General features: G+C 43.9%; 1 protein-coding gene across 1 annotated transcript in view; it reads left to right on the top strand.

Moving 5' to 3' along the window:
- The window catches only part of HSPBAP1 (HSPB1 associated protein 1), a 74,070-nt gene that overhangs the window by 16,961 nt on the left and 31,955 nt on the right, over window positions 1-25,154 (top strand). The window contains exon 2 of the mRNA XM_048869819.2: window positions 13,696-13,881. Coding sequence (XP_048725776.1) covers window positions 13,696-13,881 — 186 coding nt within the window. The remainder of the gene's footprint in view (window positions 1-13,695; window positions 13,882-25,154) is intronic.

Below are 25,154 nucleotides of genomic sequence, written 5' to 3'. Positions count from 1 at the left end.
CAGTTCCAGCATTCTCACTGATGCCTTCTTCTTACCACCAGATGAAGGAGTATGGTGCCTGCCTGAGAGGGCACTAGATGACTTCTTTGGTTCTGTTTTTGCCATTATTACCTCCTCTGGGTCCAAACTGACCCTCAAGAGTTGCTCCAATAGGTGTAGCTTGAAACAAGCATCCCTGGACTTACTGGGTGCTCAACCCCCTGCTCTGCCCCAGGTCCCGCCCCCACTCCTTGGGGGAAGGGATGGAGTGGGAGCAGGGCCTGGGGCAGAGCTGGGGGTTCAGCACCTGCCGGAACATTGGAAAGTTGGCGCCTGTGACTCCAGCCCCTGAGTCGGCGCCTATGCAAGGAGACATTATTAACTTCTGAAGAACCGCATGCGTCTCCGGAGCTGTCGGTTGGCCACCCCTGCTCTAACTGAAGGTAAGGTATTTGTATGATAAAGCTCAGTGCGCTGTTGATGCTGGGTAGCCAAGAGACTGGGCTGTTATGTAGTAAGAGTGGCAGAATTCTCCCTTAAGTTGTATCTCTGTTGCCTTTATAAACTGTCGTATGGCCATGTAGGGAAGACCTTGAAAGACATAGTTGGCACAAGATCTTTTTCTGACACCCAGCATTCCCATCTAGTGGTCCCCAAGATAGCTATCATCTACGGTTATGGACATCTTGGGTTGTCGAATCATTCTCCCCTCTTTGTCCTTCTGCACAGGAGAAGCAGGAGCTTGCAGAGCTGATCCATGGGACCCGAGCGGCTTTCTTCCCCTTCCCCTGGCTTCTTCTGCTCATCTTAATGGAGAGTTAACTATGATGAGAGGCTATGGTTCAAATTGACATTAGCCTATGGATGCTAGCTTTAGTCCCGAAGGAAAAAGAATTAATTGCAGCCTTCATTTCCTTTGCCCCATATCCAAGAACCCAAACAACCCATAGAAGAGGGGATTTTCTGAACAATGTCCAACTTGAGTGCTGCTGGGGTAATAATTTCTGGGTTCTGGAAAGGAAAATTCCAAGGAGTCTATTCTCTGTTCTTCTCAAGTCATCACTGAGACAGACATCCTGAATTTGAATGACTTGTGCACTGGCAGTTTACAAGCCTCGAAAAAAACCCTCAGGTTTCAGAGTGGTAGCCGTGTTAGGGTATGTCTACACTACGGAATAAGGTCGAATTTATAGAAGTCGTTTTTTTAGAAATCGGTTTTATATATTCGAGTGTGTGTGTCCCCACAGAAAATGCTCTAAGTGCATTAAGTGCATTAACTCGGCGGAGCGCTTCCACAGTACCGAGGCTAGAGTAGACTTCCGGAGCGTTGCACTGTGGGTAGCTATCCCACAGTTCCCGCAGTCTCCGCTGCCCATTGGAATTCTGGGTTGAGATCCCAATGCCTGATGGGGCTAAAACATTGTCGCGGGTGGTTCTGGGTACATATCGTCAGGCCCCCGTTCCCTCCCTCCCTCGGTGAAAGCAAGGGCAGACAATTGTTTTGCGCCTTTTTTCCTGAGTTACCTGTGCAGACGCCATACCACGGCAAGCATGGAGCCCGCTCAGGTAACCGTCACCCTAGGTCTCCTGGGTGCTGGCAGACGCGGTACGGCTTTGCTACACAGTAGCAGCAACCCATTGCCTTCTGGCAGCAGACGGTGCAATACGACTGGTAGTCGTCCTCGTCGTGTCCGAGGTGCTCCTGGCCACGTCGGCTGGGAGCGCCTGGGCAGACATGGGCGCAGGGACTAAATTTGGAGTGACTTGACCAGGTCATTCTCTTTAGTCCTGCAGTCAGTCCTATTGAACCGTCTTATGGTGAGCAGGCAGGCGATACGGACTGCTAGCAGTCGTACTGTACCATCTTCTGCCAGGCAGGCAAGAGATGAGGATTGCTAGTAGTCGTATTGTACCATCTTCTGCCGAGCAGCCATGAGATGTGGATGGCATGCAGTCCTTCTGCACCGTCTGCTGCCAGCCAAAGATGTAAAAGATAGATGGAGTGGGTCAAAACAAGAAATAGACCAGATTTGTTTTGTACTCATTTGCCTCCTCCCCTGTCTAGGGGACTCATTCCTCTAGGTCACACTGCAGTCACTCACAGAGAAGGTGCAGCGAAGTAAATCTAGCCATGTATCAATCAGAGGCCAGGCTAACCTCCTTGTTCCAATAAGAACAATAACTTAGGTGCACCATTTCTTATTGGAACCCTCCATGAAGTCCTGCCTGAAATACTCCTTGATGTAAAGACACCCCCTTTGTTGATTTTAGCTCCCTGAAGCCAACCCTGTAAGCCGTGTCGTCAGGCGCCCCTCCCTCCGTCAGAGCAACGGCAGACAATCGTTCCGTGCCTTTTTTCTGTGCGGACACCATACCAAGGCAAGCATGGAGGCCGCTCAGCTCACTTTGGCAATTAGGAGCACATTAAACACCACACGCATTATCCAGCAGTATATGCAGCACCAGAACCTGGCAAAGCGATACCGGGCGAGGAGGCGACGTCAGCGCGGTCACGTGAGTGATCAGGACATGGACACAGATTTCTCTGAAAGCACGGGCCTTGCCAATGCATGCATCATGGTGCTAATGGGGCAGGTTCATGCTGTGGAACGCCGATTCTGGGCTCGAGAAACAAGCACAGACTGATGGGACCGCATAGTGTTGCAGGTCTGGGATGATTCCCAGTGGCTGCGAAACTTTCGCATGCGTAAGGGCACTTCCATGGAACTTTGTGACTTGCTTTCCCCTGCCCTGAGGCGCATGAATACCAAGATGAGAGCAGCCCTCACAGTTGAGAAGCGAGTGGCGATAGCCCTGTGGAAGCTTGGAACGCCAGACAGCTACCGGTCAGTTGGGAATCAATTTGGAGTGGGCAAATCTACTGTGGGGGCTGCTGTGATGCAAGTAGCCCACGCAATCAAAGATCTGCTGATATCAAGGGTAGTGACCCTGGGAAATGTGCAGGTCATAGTGGATGGCTTTGCTGCAATGGGATTCCCTAACTGTGGTGGGGCCATAGACGGAACCCATATCCCTATCTTGGCACCGGAGCACCAAGCCGGCAAGTACATAAACCGCAAGGGGTACTTTTCGATAGTGCTGCAAGCTCTGGTGGATCACAAGGGATGTTTCACCAACATCAACGTGGGATGGCCGGGAAAGGTGCATGATGCTCGCATCTTCAGGAACTCTGGTCTGTTTCAAAAGCTGCAGGAAGGGACTTTATTCCCAGACCAGAAAATAACTGTTGGGGATGTTGAAATGCCAAAATGTATCCTTGGGGACCCAGTCTACCCCTTAATGCCATGGCTCATGAAGCCGTACACAGGCAGCCTGGACAGTAGTCAGGAGCTGTTCAACTACAGGCTGAGCAAGTGTAGAATGGTGGTAGAATGTGCGTTTGGACGTTTAAAGGCGCGCTGGCGCAGTTTACTGACTCGCTTAGACCTCAGCGAAACCAATATTCCCACTGTTATTACTGCTTGCTGTGTGCTCCACAATATCTGTGAGAGTAAGGGGGAGACGTTTATGGCAGGGTGGGAGGTTGAGGCAAATCGCCTGGCTGCTGGTTACGCACAGCCAGACACCAGGGCGGTTAGAAGAGCACAGGAGGGCACGGTACGCATCAGAGAAGCTTTGAAAACCAGTTTCATGACTGGCCAGGCTACGGTGTGAAAGTTCTGTTTGTTTCTCCTTGATGAAACCCCCCGCCCCTTGGTTCACTCTACTTCCCTGTAAGCTAACCACCCACCCCTCCTCCCTTCAATCACCGCTTGCAGAGGCAATAAAATCATTGTTGCTTCACATTCATGCATTCTTTATTCATTCATCACACAAATAGGGGGATGACTACCAAGGTAGCCCAGGAGGGGTGGTGGAGGAGGGAAGGAAAATGCCACACAGCACTTTAAAAGTTTACAACTTTAAAATTTATTGAATGAAAAGCCTTCTTTTTTGGGGGCAATCCTCTGTGGTGGAGTGGCTGGTTGGCCGGACGTCCCCCCACCGCGTTCTTGGGCATCTGGGTGTGGATGCTATGGAACTTGGGGAGGAGGGCGGTTGGTTACAGAGGGGCTGCAGTGACAGTCTGTGCTCCAGCTGCCTTTGCTGCCGCTCAGCCATACACTGGAGCATACTGGTTTGGTCCTGCAGCAGCCTCAGCATTGAATCCTGCCTCCTCTCATCACGCTGCCGCCACATTTGAGCTTCAGCCCTCTTCAGCCCGCCACTTACTCTCTTCAGCCCGCCACCTCTCCTCCCGGTCATTTTGTGCTTTCCTGCACTCTGACATTATTTGCCTCCACGCATTCGTCTGTGCTCTGTCAGTATGGGAGGACAGCATGAGCTCGGAGAACATTTCATCGCGAGTGCGTTTTTTTTTTTTCTTTCTAAGCTTCACTAGCCTCTGGGAAGGAGAAGATCCTGTGATCATTGAAACACATGCAGCTGGTGGAGAAAAAAAAAAGGGACAGCGGTCTTTAAAAAGACACATTTTATAAAACAGTGGCTACACTCTTTCAGGGTAAACCTTGCTGTTAACATTACATACATAGCACATGTGCTTTCGTTACAAGGTCGCATTTTGCCTCCCCCCACCGCGTGACTACCCCCTCAACCTTCCCCCGTCCCTGTGGCTAACAGCAGGGAACATTTCTGTTTAGCCACAGGCAAACAGCCCAGCAGGAATGGGCTCCTCTGAGTGTCCCCTGAAGAAAAGCACCCTATTTCAACCAGGTGACCATGAATTATATCTCACTCTCCTGAGGATAACACAGAGAGATAAAGAACGGATGTTGTTTGAATGCCAGCAAACATACACTGTAATGCTTTGTTCTACAATGATTCCTGAGTATGTGTTACTGGCCTGGAGTGGTAAAGTGTCCTACCATGAAGGACGCAATAAGGCTGCCCTCCCCAGAAACCTTTTGCAAAGGCTTTAGGACTACATCTAGGAGAACCGCGAATGCCAGGGCAAAGTAATCCTTTCACATGCTTGCTTTTAAACCATGTATAGTATTTTAAAAGGTACACTCACCAGAGGTCCCTTCTCCGCCTGCTGGGTCCAGGAGGCAGCCTTGGGTGGGTTCGGGGGGTACTGGCTCCAGGTCCAGGGTGAGAAACAGTTCCTGGCTATCGGGGAAACTGGTTTCTCCACTTGCTTGCTGTGAGCTATCTACAAACTCATCATCTTCTTCTTCTTCTTCTTCGTCCCCAAAACCTGCTTCCGTATTGCTTCCATCTCCATTGAAGGAGTCAAACAACACGGCTGGGGTAGTGGTGGCTGAACCCCCTAAAATGGCATGCAGCTCATCATAGAAGCGGCATGTTTGGGGCTCTGACCCGGAGCGGCCGTTCACCTCTCTGGTTTTCTGGTAGGCTTGCCTCAGCTCCTTCAGTTTCACGCGGCACTGCTTCGGGTCCCTGTTATGGCCTCTGTCCTTCATGCCCTGGGAGATTTTGACACAGGTTTTGGCATTTCGAAAACTGGAACGGAGTTCTGATAGCACGGATTCCTCTCCCCAAACAGCGATCAGATCCCGTACCTCCCGTTCGGTCCATGCTGGAGCTCTTTTGCGATTTTGGGACTCCATCATGGTCACCTGTGCTGATGAGCTCTGCATGGTCACCTGCAGCTTGCCACGCTGGCCAAACAGGAAATGAGATTCAAAAGTTCTCGGTTCTTTTCCTGTCTGCCTGGCCAGTGCATCTGAGTTGAGAGTGCTGTCCAGAGCGGTCACAATGGAGCACTCCGGGACAGCTCCCGGAGGCCAGTACCATCGAATTGTGTCCACAGTACCCCAAATTCGAGCCGGCAACGTCGATTTAAGCGCTAATCCACTTGTCGGGTGGAGTAAGGAAATCGATTTTAAGAGCCCTTTAAGTCGAAATAAAGGGCTTCATTGTGTGGACGGGTGTAGGTTTACATCGATTTAGGTCGAATTTAGCAGCGTTAAAGTCCTAGTGTAGACCAGGGCTTAGTCTGTATCAGCAAAAAGAACGAGGAGTACTTGTGGCACCTTAGAGACTAACATATTTATTTGGGCATAAGCTTTCATGGGCTAAAACCCACTTCATCAGATCCATGCAGTGGAAAATACAGTAGGAAGATAGATAGATACAGAGAACATGAAAAAAATGGGTGTTGCCATACCAACTCTAATGAGACTAATCAATTAAGGTGGGCTATTATCAGCAGGAGAGAGAAAAACTTTTGTAGTGATAATCAGGATGGCCCATTTCAAACAATTGACAAGAAGGTGTGAGTAACAGTAGGGGGAAAATTAGCATAGGGAAATAATTTTTAGTTTGTGTAATGACCCATCCACTCCCAGTCTTTATTCAAGCCTAATTTAATGGTGTCTAGTTTGCAAATTAATTCCAGTTCTGCAGTTTCTTGTTGGAGTCTGTTTTTGAAATTTTTTTGTTGAAGAATTGCGATTTTTAGATCTGTAATTGATTGTCCAGGGAGGTTGAAGTGTTCTCCGACTGGTTTTTGAATGTTTAAATTCTTGACGTCTGATTTGTATCCGTTTATTCTTTTGTGCAGAGACTGTCCATTTTGGCCAATGTACATGGCAGAGGTGCATTGCTGGCACATGATGGCATATATCACATTGGTAGATGTGCAGGTGAACGAGCCCTTGATGGTGTGACTGATGTGATTAGGTTCTATGATGGTGTCCCTTGAACAGATATGTGGACACAGTTGGCAACGGGCTTTGTTGCAAGGATTGTTTCCTGGGTTAGTGTTTCTGTGGTGTGGTGTGTGGTTGCTGGTGAGTATTTGCTTCAGGTTGGGAGGCTGTCTCTAAGCGAGGACTGGCCTGTCTCCCAAGATCTGTGTGAGTGAGGGATCGTCCTTCAGGATAGGTTGTAAATCCTTGATGATGCGCTGGAGAAGTTTTAGTTGGGGGCTGAAGGTGATGGCTTCAAGATAGTCATATTGGCAGTCAATCCCAGGATCTACCTGGCATCCCTAGATCTCAGTTACTCGTAATCATCATGTTCCCTTCACCTAGACTTGACCACACACCTGTACTTTTCCCATAGTTTACTATACGCCAGTTTTATTACTGCTTAATGCTATGAAGTGGGAGGACAGCTGCTAACTTTCAGGTGTTTGAGAGTAGCAGATCTTTGAAACAAAAGGAACTGCACGCACACACTTCCAGACTAGAGGATAGTGAGTCATGGAAGCCAAACTTGTGAGGTCATTTTCAGAGGAAATATAAAAATGATTAAGGAAAAGATTATATATTAGGAATTGGGGGGAGGGGGGTTGTACTCAAAGGCTTGCAGTGTGACTGTAGTCACTGGGGAGTACAGAAAACTGAATCAAGACATAAAAATTCTTAGTATAAAACCTACTGAAATCCCCTATTTGTCTTCCCAATAAAATTAGCATTCCCTTTTTTACTACTATATACTTTTAAAATTTTTCCAAAAAAATACCATATTTCATATACTATCTCTGCTATTTCTATCATAAGAACGGCCATACTGGGTCAGACGAGTAGTCCATCTAGCCCAATATTCTGTCTTCCAACAGTGGCCTATGCAAGGAGCTTCAGAGGAAGTGAACACAACAGGCAATCACTGAGTGATCCATCCCCTATCATACACTCCCACCTTCTGGCAGTCAGAGGCTGGGGACACCCAGAGCATGGGGTTGTATCTCTGACCGTCTTGGCTAATAGGTATTGATGGACCTATCCTATCATACATTATTTTATCTAATCAATTGCAGGCAGATAAAGATGTTTGCCAAAAATATCCTTTACAATTATATTTATAATTGTATAAATTGTATGTTGTATATATGAAGTTGAAGTAAGGAACAATTAGAACCCTATCAGGGTGGACTTTTTGAAATTTACCTTTAACTTATTTTATTATATTTTAAATTTTGCAATAAAATATGCCAGTATGATTGGAGAAGGTGTGTGATTTTGACATCACAAGAGAAACTAGAGTAATTGAAAGAAGAAAGGATTTTTAGTTGGTCTCTGTTTTTATTTGGCATGAGTACAAACTCTCTATGACTCAAGCCCAAAGCTTTCTAGGAGAAAGCATTTGTTTAGATTTTTAAAATGCACCTTGGTAAAGCACAAAGTATATGTATAAATCAGTTTAGAAAAACTCCCAGAATCACAGTTGGCTGCATGGACGCTGTAATGAACCTTCCCACCCTTTCAGGGAAAGTCTCTATAAACAGACGGGCTTCTGTAGTACACCCCAACAGTTGAGCACCTTAACCTATACAATATAACTGCTGTTTCCACATTAAAATGCAATTTTAAAAATTCCTACAAGCAAGAAAACTGCCATAAATTGTTTGTTTCTTTGGATTTATATGGTTAAAAATGAAACTTTGCAGGCTTTTACTGGCTTTTTAAAATCAGACCAGGCAGAAGAACAGCTGTGTGGTGATAAACTTAGCCTAACTAGGAGTAATTTTATTTTACTGTATGTTTGAAAAGCTGAAAGACAAATACGAGCAGCACAGCTGCCTAGTCATGGAAGGCTAACTCTGCTTTATATCACAATGAATTGCACCAGGAATCAGCAGTTTAGGGTGGTATAATTTTTTAAAAGGTCTCTCCTCCCAAAGTTCTGTCTGTCCCCCCAGCAATGTCTGAGCTTCGCCCTTAATCTTGGACCTAGTGTCACAGCAAAAACATGCTGAGTTAAAACATCTGTTAATCATACCAGAAAGCCAGCTTGCTTGTGACCGCACCAGTATCTGCTGTCATGCTCCCAGATGAACACTTTTCCTGAACTTGCTTTTTCCATGTGTATTAATCTATTGCTTGGTAACCCATAGCTGCTGCTTCATGGTGTAAGGGACAACATATGGCACGGCATATGGTCCCCATAAGACCTCCATATGCTTGGGTATTAATGTAGTGGAGTGTGTGAGGCTGAAGGCCAGGACTTATCTTCACCTTCTCTCTCTCTCAGCAATGGCATGTCAACTTTTGTTTTTCTTATAAGAGGAGAGCTTATAAAAACCTCCTGAATTAAGAAATAGCAGCCATCTTTAAAAATATTAGTTTTATTTAAAATGAGTGAACGGAGAGGCCTTTGGTTTATTGTTAAAACTTTACATGCTGGAATTTTCGTAAGAGCTAAAGGCTGTTAGGAATTCAACTTTCATTGAGATTTAGGGACTGAACTCCCTTAGTCTCCTTTGATGGTTCCAGCCTTAGTGCTTCTGTGGGAGTAGGAACCAGTGCTTCCATAAAATACAAATACTTAATTTATTCCCCTTGCAGGGGGTTGTGAGGTTATCACATGGGGAGTCATGAGCTGTCAGCCTCCACCCCCAAACCCCACTTCACCTCCAGCATTTATAGTAGTAGTAAATATAAAAAATATGTTTTTAATTAATAAAGGGGGGGGGGTCGCACTCAGAGGCTTGCTTTGTGAAAGGGGTTACCATTACATAAATTTGAGAACCACTGGTCTAAACTCTACTGTAAGAAGAAATTGAATTTATTCATTTTTCCCCAGGTGGATAAAAATCAATGATTTTTTGAAAAATATTTTTTATTTAAATTGGATTTTTATTTTGTTAATTACATTATTTTTTTCTTTTTAAAAATAAACGTGTTTAAAATAAAATCTGAATTTAATACAAAATATGATAAGGCTTAAATATATTGTAATCTCTTAAAACATTTAAATAAAAAATAAATATGCTGAATCCATTGTTGAGTTAAAGGCTGGTTTCCTATAGAAAGAAAGCATCAGGAGGAAATGGCTAACTTTTGAGGTCTAGATTTATAAATAAGGCACAATAGGTCAGCCTAAGTAATTTAGGAGAATGTATCATTTTCAAAAGACTTAGCTGAGTAGGAAGTTAAGCTTCTGTCACTTTCACGTAAGCATATTTGAAAATTTTCCCAGGCTGACCTGAAGTAATCAGTTTAATTCAGTGACAACAGTTAATCCCTCTGTTTAATAAATCATTTACTTGTAAATGTGAAACATGTTTTGATAAAAGAAATTAATGTATCCATAACATTTAACATTGTTTTGTTGGATAAAAATCTATGCTGTTTTGTGGGTTTAATTAAATTTCAGTTACCATCCTAATGCAACTTGGCACATATCATGAGCAAAAAGTTAACTGTCTAGTAAATAATATATCATTCACCATTTTCTAACATATTAAAAATGTACAATTAATAATAATCTGAAAATATTAAGCAATTTAATTGCTTAACTAAATGTATATAGTTACAGTTTACCCTCCTAGGTAGCAAAATGATGCACCAAATCTAGTGAAAAGGCTCTATTTAGTTGTAAATCAACATGTTTTAATAGTTATATCAACCAATGAAAATGCACTTTTATTTAGAAACTAACTAGAGTACAAATGGAACAGATGAAAATCAGTGATTTCAAGGCTTTCCACTTGTTGATTTAAATTGCTTTGATTTAAATAAATCCATCCTGTTTTTCTTCTTCCTTTTTTAACACTCCAGTTTCTTGCCAGACATAATTAGCCTTTTCATAGCATTTAGGAATATATTTTTATATTTTCCAAATATGTATTGATTTTTAAAACTGCTGTGTATGCTGAAGAATTTTTTGTAATGAACATTGTTCTTTCTCTTGGGTGTCTAAACTGAACCTGTGGAAGTCTTGTGTGGCTCACAAAATCAGATCTTTGCTTATGTTATTCCACTTCTACATGGTATGAAACCAAATCACATTATCCCTTCTACAGCTCATTTGGTAAGTGCAAGGGCTCTGGGTTTTTCTAAAATAAATGATGCCATGACTTCTAGAGACAATTCTTAGACTAAGTAAAGAAACTTAACGGAGTTTTCATATGAAGCATAATATATGAGGCAAGGACGCTTTTATATAGGGCTTAATTCTACAAGATACTGAACACTCTGGCCCCAGCCCAGCAGAGCACTTAAGTATATTCTTAACTTTAAGCAAGTAAGCAGTCCCACTGGTTTCAATAGAACTATTCACATGTTTAAGCGCTTTGCTGACTTGGAGCCAGTCTGCTCAGCACTTTGCAAGATTGAGTCCATAGTGCATTTGTGGTTTTCTTGGCTTTGCCAACAGCAGTATAATTTTCAGGGTGGAAAGCTGGCATTTGGTTAATGCTGGTGATCATGCAGTCTGCACTTTGAATTCAGGTAGCTACATTCTTTGACATCCTGGTTTCCACTGGAAACAATATCTTTGTAATGTTACTTTTCTGTTTTATCAGTCAGATCCACATCAGTTTAGCCACTGCTAATGTCCCCCAAGAACCGGGAACTTTGTCTTTGCTAAACTTTTTTCTTCCCCAAGAAAAACTTACAAAATGAACTTTTATCATTTGTGTAGTTATTGTTAATTATTCAGTACCAGTGCCTCTGATGGGATACTTTTACTTCTTACTCCATGGGAAATACAGTAACACAGTACGTGCCTTTATTGCTTATTGGTCAAGTTTTCCATCGGGCATCTTTGTGCTTTCCCTCAGGCCACACCTTGAAAATGAAAAGGAGTACTTGTGGCACCTTAGAGACTAACCAATTTATTTGAGCATGAGCTTTCGTGAGCTACAGCTCACTTCATCAGATGTTTACCGTGGAAACTGCAGCAGACTTTATATACACACAGAAATCATGAAACAATACCTCCTCCCACCCCACTGTCCTGCTGGTAATAGCTTATCTAAAGTGATCAACAGGTGGGCCATTTCCAGCACAAATCCAGGTTTTCTCACCCTCCACCCCCCCCCACACAAATTCACTCTCCTGCTGGTGCTAGCAGGAGAGTGAATTTGTGTGGGGGGGGTGGAGGGTGAGAAAACCTGGATTTGTGCTGGAAATGGCCCACCTGTTGATCACTTTAGATAAGCTATTACCAGCAGGACAGTGGGGTGGGAGGAGGTATTGTTTCATGATTTCTGTGTGTATATAAAGTCTGCTGCAGTTTCCACGGTAAACATCTGATGAAGTGAGCTGTAGCTCACGAAAGCTCATGCTCAAATAAATTGGTTAGTCTCTAAGGTGCCACAAGTACTCCTTTTCTTTTTGCGAATACAGACTAACACGGCTGTTCCTCTGAAACCTTGAAAATGGGAATTGCCCTTTGTAAAAATCTCCCAGGCCACTCCACTGTCCCCCTTCAAACCTACAAATGCCTTCTAAATGGTTAGGTGTGCTGGGCCTCTTATTTATTACACGAACCAGACTTGTCTCAGTTACTTTGTGCTTCCCCTGTCTTTTTGGTTTATCTACATGTTGTCTCTTGTTTTACACTGGGGCAGGAATCATCTTTTAAAATATGTGTGTACCATACGTAGCATAATAGGGACCCAGTCTGTGATTGGATCCTCCAGGCACTACACCAGTGAAAGTATTTATTCATTAATTAATAATTGGCTCTTTCATGGCACTGCCATGAACCTAGAGTGAAGGCCAGCATAGCGTACTGCCCTAGGAGCAGCCTACTAGGGAGACTCAGATTCACAATCACCTTCCCAGCCACTCTGAAGAGAGAGTACACTATGTTAGGACTATACCTAGTGCAAGGTACGTCTTCTGATATGCTGGCACAGCTATGCTGCCTAACACACCGGAGGGGCAGAGGGTGTAGAACCAAGACGCCATCCCTTCCCACACACCTGTGGTGATGGGAGAACTACTGGCTCTGCAGATCCTGCTTCCCCTCCCGTACTTGGAGTGGTGGTAGGGGAAATTGGCACAAGGGAGTAAGGGGCCACTTTACGACATACTTAGGCACTGTGCAGCATGGGCCATCATTTGGCCCAAAATTATACATATATAATTTTAAAAAGGAGGAGGAGGAAATTGGCAGGGTTGGGTGTGACAAAACAAAAGTCTTAGTCCTTCTCAATTTTTTGCATTCTGTGGATACAAATTCTGGATGAGTTAATTTTTAATAGAAGTTAGAGTAATGAATTTATAATTTTTATGATCCAGAGATGTGGTCCACTGCCCCAGAACTGTGGAGCTGTTATCTTTTTTTTTTAAAGAAACTTTCCCTCTCAACACTCCCGAAAGGGAAGTTGTTGTAAAACTGCCGAGTTGATAAAAGGTTGCCAACTTTTCAGCTTGACAGTTTCAGTGGGTCATATAAATCTTTCCACAACTAAGGACTAAATTGAAATCTGGGATTAGCATAGTCCTTGGATTGGCACAATTTTTGTCTCTTAAAAACCTGTAGGTGAAAATAATTTAAAATAGATCTATATCTATCTTTTGAGATATCTGCTGCTGTGATTGCACTGCAAGGAATGTTTAATTCATTGGTTAAAATCAGATGCATTAGGCACTCTGTGTGCCATCTCTGATGGTACGCTGCACTTTTCAGAAGGAACCCTGCACAGAAGGAATGTCAGTCATTAAATTTATATTCTCTAAACTTTGGACATTAATCACAAAGCTCTTAATTGTCAGAGTAATTCTAAACTACTGGGCTACCTTCTACGTTAGGGAACTGAAAATCATAAATATTTACCAGTGTTTTGTATTCTGGGTGTAAATGTGCCTCTTTAAATTCTAATTTTAGGATAGGGAATGACCTCTCTAGAATTGCAATAGAATTTTCATTAAACAAATATAACAAGTACATGGAAAAAATCAACCATCGTCGAGGGAGCTATTAATAATTTATGGGGGGTTTTTCCACACAGTGTGAAATAATCTCTCTACAACTATTTGTTTCTTTCCAAAGGTGAAAACGTGAAACCTTTTACTCCAGAGAAAGCCAAGGAAATTGTGATGTCTCTACAACAACCTGCAGTGTTTTGTAACATGGTTTTTGATTGGCCAGCATTACATTGGAATGCTAAATATCTTTCTGAGGTGTTGGATGGAAAGAAAATACAGTTTAGGATGGGAATGAAGAAAACTGACACAGGTAGGATTTTAGATGGCATTAGGTTACATTTAGAAATTCTGTTTAATATCCTCCTTAATCCTCTGCAATGCTTTCATGCCAAATGTTCTTTTCACAGTACATTACATATAACAAAGATTGTGGGTGAGAGCAATGAAATGGGAGGTTTGTTTTACCCAGTGATGTCTCATCTTTCTCTCTCACCGGCTCTTTTTTTCCTTTTTAACATTTGGATCAGTAAGTCTAATGGTTAGAGCTGACTTCTGAGAATCATAAATTCTGGTTTCCTTTCCTTGCTCTGTTACATAATTGCTGTGTGGTCATCCTTAAATCACTTAGATGATTTAGATTGTAGATGATGATTTAGATGTTCAGAGGTGCTGAGCATCTGTACTCCCATCCCCATAGGAGTTGCTGGGCTGAGCATATTTGAAAATCATGCCATTAACCAATCTGTTTCTTCATCTGTAAAATGCAGATAATCCTCATCTGTTTTATGGGGAGTTTAATTACTGTTTGTTAAAACATTTTGAGATACTCTGATAAAAGATGCTATAGAAGTACAAAGTGTTAATAAAAGTATTTGTCATAGCCACTCTGAGCTTCAAGACAGCATAGAAACGCAACCTCCCACTTTAAGAATATGACTTGGGTTAATTGTGGCTTTGCCGAAAGCCCCATGTATACCCTGCCTCAACAGCAGACTGAAAAGTAGATTGTGAGTCAAAGCCACAGCCTGCCTCCTACTTTCTCCCTGCTCAGGAGGTTGGGATATACTTTGCTCCATCCCTACATCTGCTCCAGGGCACACCCCCAGCTCAGAGGTGCAGCTGCACTAGCCATTGTGTTGGAAGGGCAGAACCAAAGCTCTATCCGTGTGTGGAGGAGGGGTGGAATGAAGCAGCCTTTTAGAGGCTACTGTCTGTGGTTACATTCGGGTCCAGACAGGACATTATTGAACAGCTCTGAGTCTATCCAGTAGAGGGCAGTGTCACACACACTAGCTAACTAATTAGGCAGATTTATTTATTTAATGAGTCAAAGCAAGACCAGGAAGTTAAAAGTATGTAACAAGTATAATGAGATACTAACAGCCATGGAATTGACAAAGTATATGTTGGGTTGTTGTAGAATACAAGAACTGTCAGATATGTACTACTTAGCATTTTATGTTTTCAAAGCACTTTACAAACAAGAATTAATCTTCACTTCACCCCTTTGACATGTAGACTCGTGGTGAGAGCATTGGACTAATAGGAGACCTGGGTATTAGTCTATTCCTGGCTATGCCACCCACCTACTGGGTGACCTTCAGCACGTCATTCCCCTGTGCCTCAGTTTCCCCATGTGTAAAATGGGGATAATGACACTGACTTCATTTGTAAAGCTCTTTAAGATCTATTGATAAAAAGTGTTATATAAGCAGCCATTATTATTATCATAGCCATTTCACAGATGGTACCATATTGATACCAATGGAACTAGCACAATACAGGTAATGGCCATGAAGCTCTCCACAATGCTCTGGTAATGTACTTCCACCTTAACATGGAGGAAACACTAATAGGAATGAAAGGGTAATTTAGTCTCAGTGTCTGTCAAATCTTAGGCATCTTTCTTGAGGTTGGTAACTAGAGTTCTAGTTGTGAACACCTGTCAAGAATTGGACTGTCACCAACTTACTTGATAAGAGTCCTCGTATAACAATGACTTTCAGTCATCATGGATTCAAAACAGTTATCGTTTTCATATTTTAAGATAAAAGTCCTCCTATGTCTGGCCCTTCATTGCTGATCCCTGGAGGCAGCCGGTCTCTAGGAAATCAGTTTTGTCTCCAGGATCACACCATTAAATGCTAATAGAGATTGCAAATGTCTTTAAGAAAATGAGTAGAGCCCTCTGGGGTTGTACTGTAGCTAAGTGAGGATCTTGTAACAAAAAGCATTACATTTTAAGAATTTGTTAGATAAGCCATCTAAGAGTCTAAAGTAATATATTTGTGTGTATTGTTGCTAGAAATAAGTAGGTTTTTTGCTGTCTTGTGCATTAACATTGTTTTTCTGAGGGGTGTGCTTGGCCCTTTCTTTCCTATCACTGTTATCCAGATCCAGGGTCACTTGTCCAGACAAAAATGAGGTGCTGATGGTACGATAGATTCTAGGGAGGAACTGGAGGATATAGCAAAAATTATATTGGCCTCTCTGATTGAGTGTGTTCACCTGCCATTAGTCACCTGAGTTTACAATTTAAGGGTGTTAGATGATTCTAGCCATGGTCAGCATAACAGCCAGGATGGCTTGTTCCATCCAGGCCTGGCTAGGAGGTTGCAAACATTCATTTCAGATATAGATATTGTCTATGTTCATTGCCTCAAGATTAGACTATTGGTATGTGCTCAGCCTGGGGTTACACCTGAAATCCATTCAGAAGCTGGTTCAAAGTGAGACAAATTGCTTGTTTAAAGGGGGATTTTGTTGCAAGCCAACAGTATTATCACTCTAAACTGCACTGGCTGCCTATTGGTTTCTGGCAGGAGTTTAAGATGGTGATTTTGATCTGTAAAGCCCAAAGTGGCCTGGGACCTGCCTACCTGAGAGACCACCTATTACTTTCTAACACAGTCAAGCTGTAGCTTGTGGAAGCTTCCAAACTGAAACAAATTCAGTATAAAAGAAAGGGAGCTGCTGGCAAGCGCCTGGCTCTGCACTTGCTTTTCCTGTTAGTCTGAAATAGCCAGTAGCCAACTGATCTTCAGTGTATGTTCCATGGGCCAGATGTGGAGAACAAGCAAGATATCTGTATTGTATGTATGAATATGATAGGTGCCTCAGCTTACCTGCTGATCTTATTCTGTCTGATTACACAAAGTTATATCAAAGAAGGCTGTTAGGAAAAAACAAGCAGGGAATAAAAACAATGACAAAGATTCATCCAGAGAGAATACCAAGGGTGCTCGAGAGATTATTGATCAGGAAATGCCTACCTGCCTAGCTCTAGCCAGATTAACAGCTTTATTTTCTCAAGGCCAGAATTTAGGATCAAAGGGACATTAAACCACCAAAGCCTGCTGCCTAGAGCAGTGGTTCCCAAACTGGGGTTTGTGAACCCCTGGGGATTTGCAGAACATTACAGGGGTTCACCAGAAAAATTTCACTAATGGCAACCAGAGGACCCTGGGAGAGTGGGGCAGGGCAGTTTGGGCTGGCAGCCCGAGCCCTGCCCCATCAGCGGGGGAGCCAGCAGCCCGAACCCCAGCACTCCGCCCGAGGCTGGCAACCCAAGCCCCAGGAAGAGCGGGGCCGGGCAATTGGGGTTGGCAGCCCGAGCCCCGGCGGTCAGCGGGACCTGTAGCCTGAGCTCAGTGGAGCTCAGTTGACGAGGGCGGTCAATGGGGTTCAGCAGCAGGAGACGTGCGGAGGAAATTTAAACTTAAATCCCTGGAAATATTCATTTTTAGGAGGGGGTTCACGAGATTTCACAATTTAGTGAAAGGAGTTCGCTGGCTGTTAAAGTTTGGGAACCACTGGCCTAGAAGAAGGTGGGGGGAGCAGGTAGCAGCTGCTGAAGGTTAGTTTCTGACAGGATATGCTTGCGCTGCAATCAGGAGATGTGGTTGCAGCATGTATAGACATACCCAAACTTGCTGCACAGTCTCTTCCTCTGCCAGCCCAGAGATGGAGATAGCTGGACTGAGGGGAGCTTAGCAAAACTTGCAAGGAAAGGATAAAGTTTATGTGAGACAAAATGCATATAGACTTTCATTGTTTTGACCCTTTTCTCTGCTTGCTACAATACCTTTGGATGAATAAACAATAGGAGAAGAAGCTGGTTTGGGGTCCCATTAATCAACTGTGGGCCACAGACTCCTAGAGAAAAGTTTTCTTGTAGGCGCCAAATAGAGCCGGCCCTATTGTATTACACAGTTGGGAAACAGGGAGCCGCAATGCATAGATCCAGTCCAAAAGTAGTTGAATTGTGGGGTTCCAGCCTCAAAAGAGGCAAAAGCCAAGCCTGTCACCTGAGAGGTGCAGTCAAGAGGGCCTGCGAAGGGAACTGAAATGCATCATGCCCTGTAACCATGACACCATCTGCTAAGGCGCTGGGGGCTTGGGTGGTAATGGGATGCTGGATGCGGTGGTCTACTCTTTGGATGTTTACAACCCTGGCTATTTAATTTAATTTTGGTATAGAATCATAGAATATCAGGGTTGGAAGGGACCTCAGGAGGTCATCTAGTCCAACCCCCTGCTCAAAGCAGGACCAATCCCCAACTAAATCATCCTAGCCAGGGCTTTGTCAAGCCTAACCTTAAAAATATCTAAGGAAGGAGATTGAGATTGAGTCTTTTCCAGTGTTTGCTTCATTGGGGGGAGGGATAGCTCAGTGGTTTGAGCATTGGCCTGCTAAACCCAGGGTTGTGAGTTCAATCCTTGAGGAGGCCATTTAGGGATCTGGGGCAAAAATTGGGGATTGGTCCTGCTTTGAGCAGGGGGTTGGACTAGAATCATAGAATATCAGGGTTGGAAGGGACCTCAGGAGGTCATCTAGTCCAACCCGCTGGTCAAAGCAGGACCAATCCCCAATTAAATCATCCCAGCCAGGGCTTTGTCAAGCCTGACCTTAAAACTTCTAAGGAAGGAGGTTCTACTGCCTCCCTAGGTAACACATTCCAGTGTTTCACCACCCTCCTAGTGAAAAAGTTTTTCCTAATATCCAACCTAAACCTCCCCCACTGCAACTTGAGACCATTACTCCTTGTCCTGTCCTCTTCTACCACTGAGAATAGTCTAGAATAGTCTGGTTCTTTGGAACCACCTCTCAGGTAGTTGAAAGTAGCTATCAAATCCCCCCTCATTCTTCTCTCCTGCAGACTAAACAATCCCAGTTCCCTCAGCCTCTCCTCATAAGTCATGTGTTCCAGACCCCTAATCATTTTTGTTGCCCTTCGCTGGACTCTCTCCAATTTATCCACATCCTTCTTGTAGTGTGGGGCCCAAAACTGGACACAGTACTCCAGATGAGGCCTCACCAATGTCGAATAGAGGGAACGATCACATCCCTTGATCTGCTGGCTATGCCCCTATTTATACAACCCAAAATGCCATTGGCTTTCTTGGCAACAAGGGCACACTGCTGACTCATATCCAGCTTCTCGTCCACTGTCACCCCTAGGTCCTTTTCCGCAGAACTGCTGTCTAGCCATTCGGTCCCTAGTCTGTAACGGTGCATTGGGTTCTTCCATCCTAAGTGCAGGACCCTGCACTTATCCTTGTTGAACCTCATCAGATTTCTTTTGGCCCAATCCTCCAATTTGTCTAGGTCCCTCTGTATCCTATCCCTCCCCTCCAGCGTATCTACCACTCCTCCTAGTTTAGTATCATCCACAAATTTGCTGAGAGTGCAATCCACACCATCCTCCAGATCATTTATGAAGATATTGAACAAAACCGGCCCCAGGACCGACCTTTGGGGCACTCCACTTGATACTGGCTGCCAACTAGACATGGAGCCATTGATCACTACCCGTTGAGCCTGACAATCTAGCCAACTTTCAACCCACCTTATAGTGCATTCATCCAGCCCATACTTCTTTAACTTGCTGACAAGAATACTGTGGGAGACCGTGTCAAAAGCTTTGCTAAAGTCAAGAAACAATACATCCACTGCTTTCCCTTCATCCACAGAACCAGTAATCTCATCATAAAAGGCGATTAGATTAGTCAGGCATGACCTTCCCTTGGTGAATCCATGCTGACTGTTCCTGATCACTTTCCTCTCCTCTAAGTTCTGCAGAATTGATTCCTTGAGGACCTGCTCCATGATTTTTCCGGGGACTGAGGTGAGGCTGACTGGCCTGTAGTTCCCAGGATCCTCCATCTTCCCTTTTTTAAAGATTGGCACTACATTAGCCTTTTTCCAGTCATCCGGGACTTCCCCCGTTCGCCACAAGTTTTCAGAGATAATGGCCAATGGCTCTGCAATCACAGCCGCCAATTCCTTTAGCACTCTCGGATGCAACGCGTCCGGCCCCATAGACTTGTGTACGTCCATCTTTTCTACATAGTCCCTAACCACCTCTTTCTCCACAGAGGGCTGGCCACCTACTCCCCATGCTGTGATGCCCAGCGCAGCAGTCTGGGAGTTGACCTTGTTCGTGAAGACAGAGGCAAAAAAAGCATTGAGTACATTAGCTTTTTCCACATCCTCTGTCACTAGGTTGCCTCCCTCATTCAGTAAGGGGCCCACACTTTCCTTGGATTTCTTCTTGTTGCTAACATACCTGAAGAAACCCTTCTTGTTACTCTTAATATCTCTTGCTAGCTGCAACTCCAGGTGTGATTTGGCCTTCCTGATTTCATTCCTACATGCCCGAGCAATAATATTATACTCTTCCCTGGTCAGTTGTCCTATCTTCCACTTCTTGTAAGCTTCTTTTTTATGTTTAAGATCCGCAAGGATTTCACCGTTAAGCCAAACTGGTCACCTGCCATATTTACTATTCTTTCGACACATCGGGATGGTTCGTCCCTGTAACCTCAATAGGGATTCCTTGAAATACAGCCAGCTCTCCTGTACTACTTTCCCCTTCATGTTAGTCCCCCAGGGGATCCTACCCATCAGTTCCCTGAGGGAGTCGAAGTCTGCTTTCCTGAAGTCCAGGGTCCGTATTCTGCTGCTTACCTTTCTTCCCTGTGTCAGGATCCTGAACTCAACCAACTCATGGTCACTGCCTCCCAGATTCCCATCCACTTTTGCTTCCCCCACTAATTCTTCCCGGTTTGTGAGCAGCAGGTCAAGAAAAGCTCCCCCTCTAGTTGGTTCCTCTAGCACTTGCACCAGGAAATTGTCCCCTACATTATCTAAAAACTTCCTGGATTGTCTATGCACCGCTATAGTGCTCTCCCAGCAGATATCAGGAAGATTAAAGTCACCCATGAGAACCAGGGTGTGCGATCTAGTAGCTTCTGCGAGTTGCCGGTAGAAAGCCTCATCCACCTCATCCCCCTGGTCTGGTGGTCTATAGCAGACTCCCACCACTACATCACTCTTGTTGCTCACACTTCTAACCTTAATCCAGAGACACTCAGGTTTTTCTGCAGTTTCATACCGGAGCTCTGAGCAGTCATACTGCTCCCTTACATACAGTGCTACTCCCCCACCTTTTCTGCCCTACTTGTCCTTCCTGAACAGTTTATATCCATCCATGACAGTACTCCAGTCATGTGAGTTATCCCACCAAGTCTCTGTTATTCCAATCATGTCATAATTCCTTGCCTTTACCAGGACCTCCAGTTCTCCCTGCTTGTTTCCAAGGCTTTGTGCATTTGTATGTAGGCACTTGAGATAACCTGCTGATCGCCCCTCCCTCTCAGTATGAGGTAGGAGCCCTCCCCTTCCAGACTAGATGACCTCCTGTGATCCCTTCCGACCCTGATACTCTATATGATTCTATGAGATTCCACCACCTCCCTAGGTAACGCATTCCAGTGCTTCACCACCCTCCTAGTGAAAAAGTTTTTCCTAATATCCAACCTAAACCTCCCCCACTGCAACTTGAGACCATTACTCCTTGTTCTGTCATCTGCTGCCACTGAGGACAATCTAGATCCATCCTCTTTGGAACCCTGTTTCAGGTAGTTGAAAGCAGCTATCAAATCCCCCCTCATTCTTCTCTCCTGCAGACTAAACAATCCCAGTTCCCTCAGCCTCTCCTCATAAGTCATGTGTTCCAGTCCCCTAATCATTTTTGTTGCCCTCCCCTGGACGCTTTCCAATTTTTCCACATCCTTCTATGTGAGTGTGTGTGTGCTTTGTTATACTGTTAAGTAGTTATTCTCTGCATGGATTGTTATTTTTAAATACTTAAGGTCCCTAGAAGTGTGGATGGATGTTTTGTAGGGTGGTTTTTGGTTTTTTGTGTGTTTTTTTTAACATAAATCAAAATAAATAAAAAGGTGGAGCCATGCACCTTTATTGGAGCCTTCAGGTACTGCATTTTCCATACTTCTACTTAGAGGCCCTGCATTGCAGACACCATCCTTCTGGATGGAACAGCAATTAGCATCATACAGTCAGAGAAATGTAGGGCAGGAAGAGACCACAAGAGGTCTTCTAGTCCATCCCTTTTCACTGAATCAGGATTAAATGTACCTAGACCATCCCTGCTAGGTATTTGTCTAACCGGTTCTTAAAACCCTACAGTGACAGGGTTTGTATAACCTCCTTAGGTAATCCTATTTCAGTGCTTAACTATCCTTATAATTAGGAAGTTTTTCCTAATATTTAACCTAAATCTCCCTTGCTACAAATTACAGCAATTACTTCTTGTACTACCCTCAATGAACATGGAGAGCAATTGATCACTAACCTCTTTATCAGAGCCTTTTACATATTTGAAGACTTATCTCTCCTCTCAGCCGTCTGTTAATGCCAGTGCTTAAGCAGGTAGGTGAGATGATGTTCTGCACAAACTACTCCATCTTATTAACAAGTTTGAGTTCACAGCACTAGTGCAGGGAATGAGAGATCAGTGACAGGCATCAAACTCAGATATCCTCAATGTACAGCACTGCTAGCCCAGTTTAGAGTTGTTTGGTTTAGTCTAAGAATTCTCATTTTTAAAATTCTTCAGTCACTAAATAGTCAGAAGCCTGTTCGTGTTCTTGCTTTCCAATTCTGATCACTGACAATTGCATGCATGCTGCTGTAGACTTCTCCGTTTTTCTAGACTTTCTAAATACTTGCTTTTGTTGTTGTTTGTTATTCATTATCCACAGTGTGATAGATGCTGAACCAAACGTAAATTAAACCAAGATCCCTGTCCTGAGGAAGTTACAGCCTAGAAGCAACAGTCTTCAACGGTCTGGAGGACTTACTGTTCATAGTTGGAATTTTTCAAATAAAGCTTTGTGTGAAATACATGGAAAGTTAGAAATACCCCTATTTCTTCACTTTAAAATAGTTGCTTCTGTCTTATCTCATAAACAGGCAGTGTCATGAGCACTCTTTGTTCTCATCAAAATAATTCAGATATTGAGCTGCCTTCAATAGTTCTGATACCTTTTATGGAATTTTTACATCAGCCCATCCTTTAGCAAAATGATGTACACTGCATTAATGACTGGATATTTGGAGGCAGCATTCACCTGCAACACATAGGATGAATCAGAAATAAGATTTTAAGATGGGGCAGGGGAGTTTCTTGTGTCTTCAGTGCAGTTCTTGTGCAGAGAAAAGTGATTTCTGGAGGAAGCCCTTATATCGCACCAAGCCAAGTTATATATTGCTAAATACTAAGCTTATCTGACATTCGTAGCTAATAAACTTGAAAACAAGCTGGACGGAGAGCTGCTACCAACACTACTACAGTGGAAAACGACAGGGTGATAGTGAAAGTTTGTAAGGGCTTGTCTTCACTACCGCTGGAGCGCAGATCTGATGAAGACACGCTGTGCCAACGGGACAGCACTCTCCCACCAGCTCAATTACTCCACCTCAATGGGAGGCGGAAGCTATGTTGGTGGGGAGAGCGTCTCCTGCTGATAGCTCAGTGTAGACTCTGCTTTAAGTCGATCTAACTTACGATGCTCGGGGGGGTGGCTTTTTCACACCCCAGAGTGATATAAGTTGCATCGATGTATGAGACTGTATGGGAATTGCCATGATAACAAAATCAGAGCAATGAGGAATTTCCCCAGAGCTCTTACTATTGTGCAAGAATAAAAGGATTCCCTTATTAAGCAGCTGCGTGCAAGTTGTCCAAGGTTAAATTACTGCTGTTTCATTGCCATTCAGGCAGCCTGTAGTAATTTTTTCCATCAATAATGGTTGTAGTACAGTATGTAATCTTTCATTTTACAGTCTGGATGAGTATATCTGAAGCTGGCAGGACTAGCTGTGATGGGAAATGAAGGTCTCTGATAAGCCAAAGGTGATGAGCACTATGGTATAGCAACGTACGCCTTCCCATGTTACTTGACCTTGACCTGAAATAGTGTACCAGAATCTTCCTGGGACACGAGGGCAATGATAGTAAAACCAGTGTTCATGCTGATTCTTCTGTGCAGTGAAGACTTAAAATGCTCTGGTCTGTAATGGTGCCAAGCTTTATGGTAACAGAACTGATGATGCTGGTGATTTAACAGACTCACACAGTTGTTCCAACCCCTGGGTTCTATTTTTTTCCCCATCCTACTTGCTAAGGTTTTTCAGACATGCTCAGTATTAGCCTAACTCTGCTCCTGCTGAAGTCAATGATAAAAATCTGCCATTGACTTCAATGGGAGCAGAGAGAGCCAACGTTGGGAGCTTTGCAAAATCCCACCCAAAGGGGGAAATTCACCCATTAGCATAGAGCCCACTCAAAGGCTTTTGTGCCGGGGGACTGCCATCATACCCCTAGCACAGGGCACATGTTTGAAGGCAGAGTAGCTGTGCAAGGGGACCTGTGCAGTGGGGAGGTGGCTTCCATATCTGCTCTGAATACATTTGTGTGAAGGAAAGAGTTCAGGGCCTCTGACTCCACTGTTACATGAATCCATTGGCTAGGAATCCCAGTGTACAAGGCATGGCGGTACTGTGGACATTATTTCAAACTAAAGGCTGGAAAAGCAGCCATAGCACAGCTGCACTGCAGCCTACCCCAGATTTGGGATTGAATAACATCCTCTTCAGCAGCTTTTTATTAATACATTCCAAAGCCAGAAGGGACCATTGTGGGCATCTAGTCTGACCTCCTGTATAACACAGGCCATAGAACTTCCCCAAAACAATTCCTACAGCAGATCTTTTTGGAAAATATCCAATCATGATTTTAAAATTATCAGTGATGGGGAATCCACCACAACCCTTGATAAGTTGTTCCAGTGGTTAACTGCTCTCACTGTTAAAAAATGAAACCTTATTTCCTGTCTGAATTTGTCTAGCTTCAACTTCCAGCCATTGACTCATGTTATCCCTCTGTTAGATTGAAGACCCCATTATTAAAGATTTGTTACCCATGTAGCTTAAAGAATGTAATCAAGTCACCCCCTTAACCTTCTCTTTCTTAAGTGACATAAATTGTGGTCCCTGAATCTATCATTATAAGGCATGTTTTCTTATTTAATCATTCTCATGGCTCTTCTCTGACCCCTCTCCAATTTATAAAAATCCTTCTTGAATTGTGGACCCCAGAACTGGACATAGTATTCCAGCAGCGGTCAGGCCAGCGCCAAATACAGAGGTATAACAACTTCCCGAACTCCTACTCAAGATCCCCCTGTTTATGCATCCAAGGATTGCTTTAACCCTTT

This window comes from Caretta caretta, chromosome 11, assembly GCF_965140235.1.
Source record: "Caretta caretta isolate rCarCar2 chromosome 11, rCarCar1.hap1, whole genome shotgun sequence".
Taxonomy (NCBI): domain Eukaryota; kingdom Metazoa; phylum Chordata; order Testudines; family Cheloniidae; genus Caretta; species Caretta caretta.
Note: the sequence above shows the minus strand (reverse complement) of the source record. Positions and strands in the feature narration are given on the sequence as shown.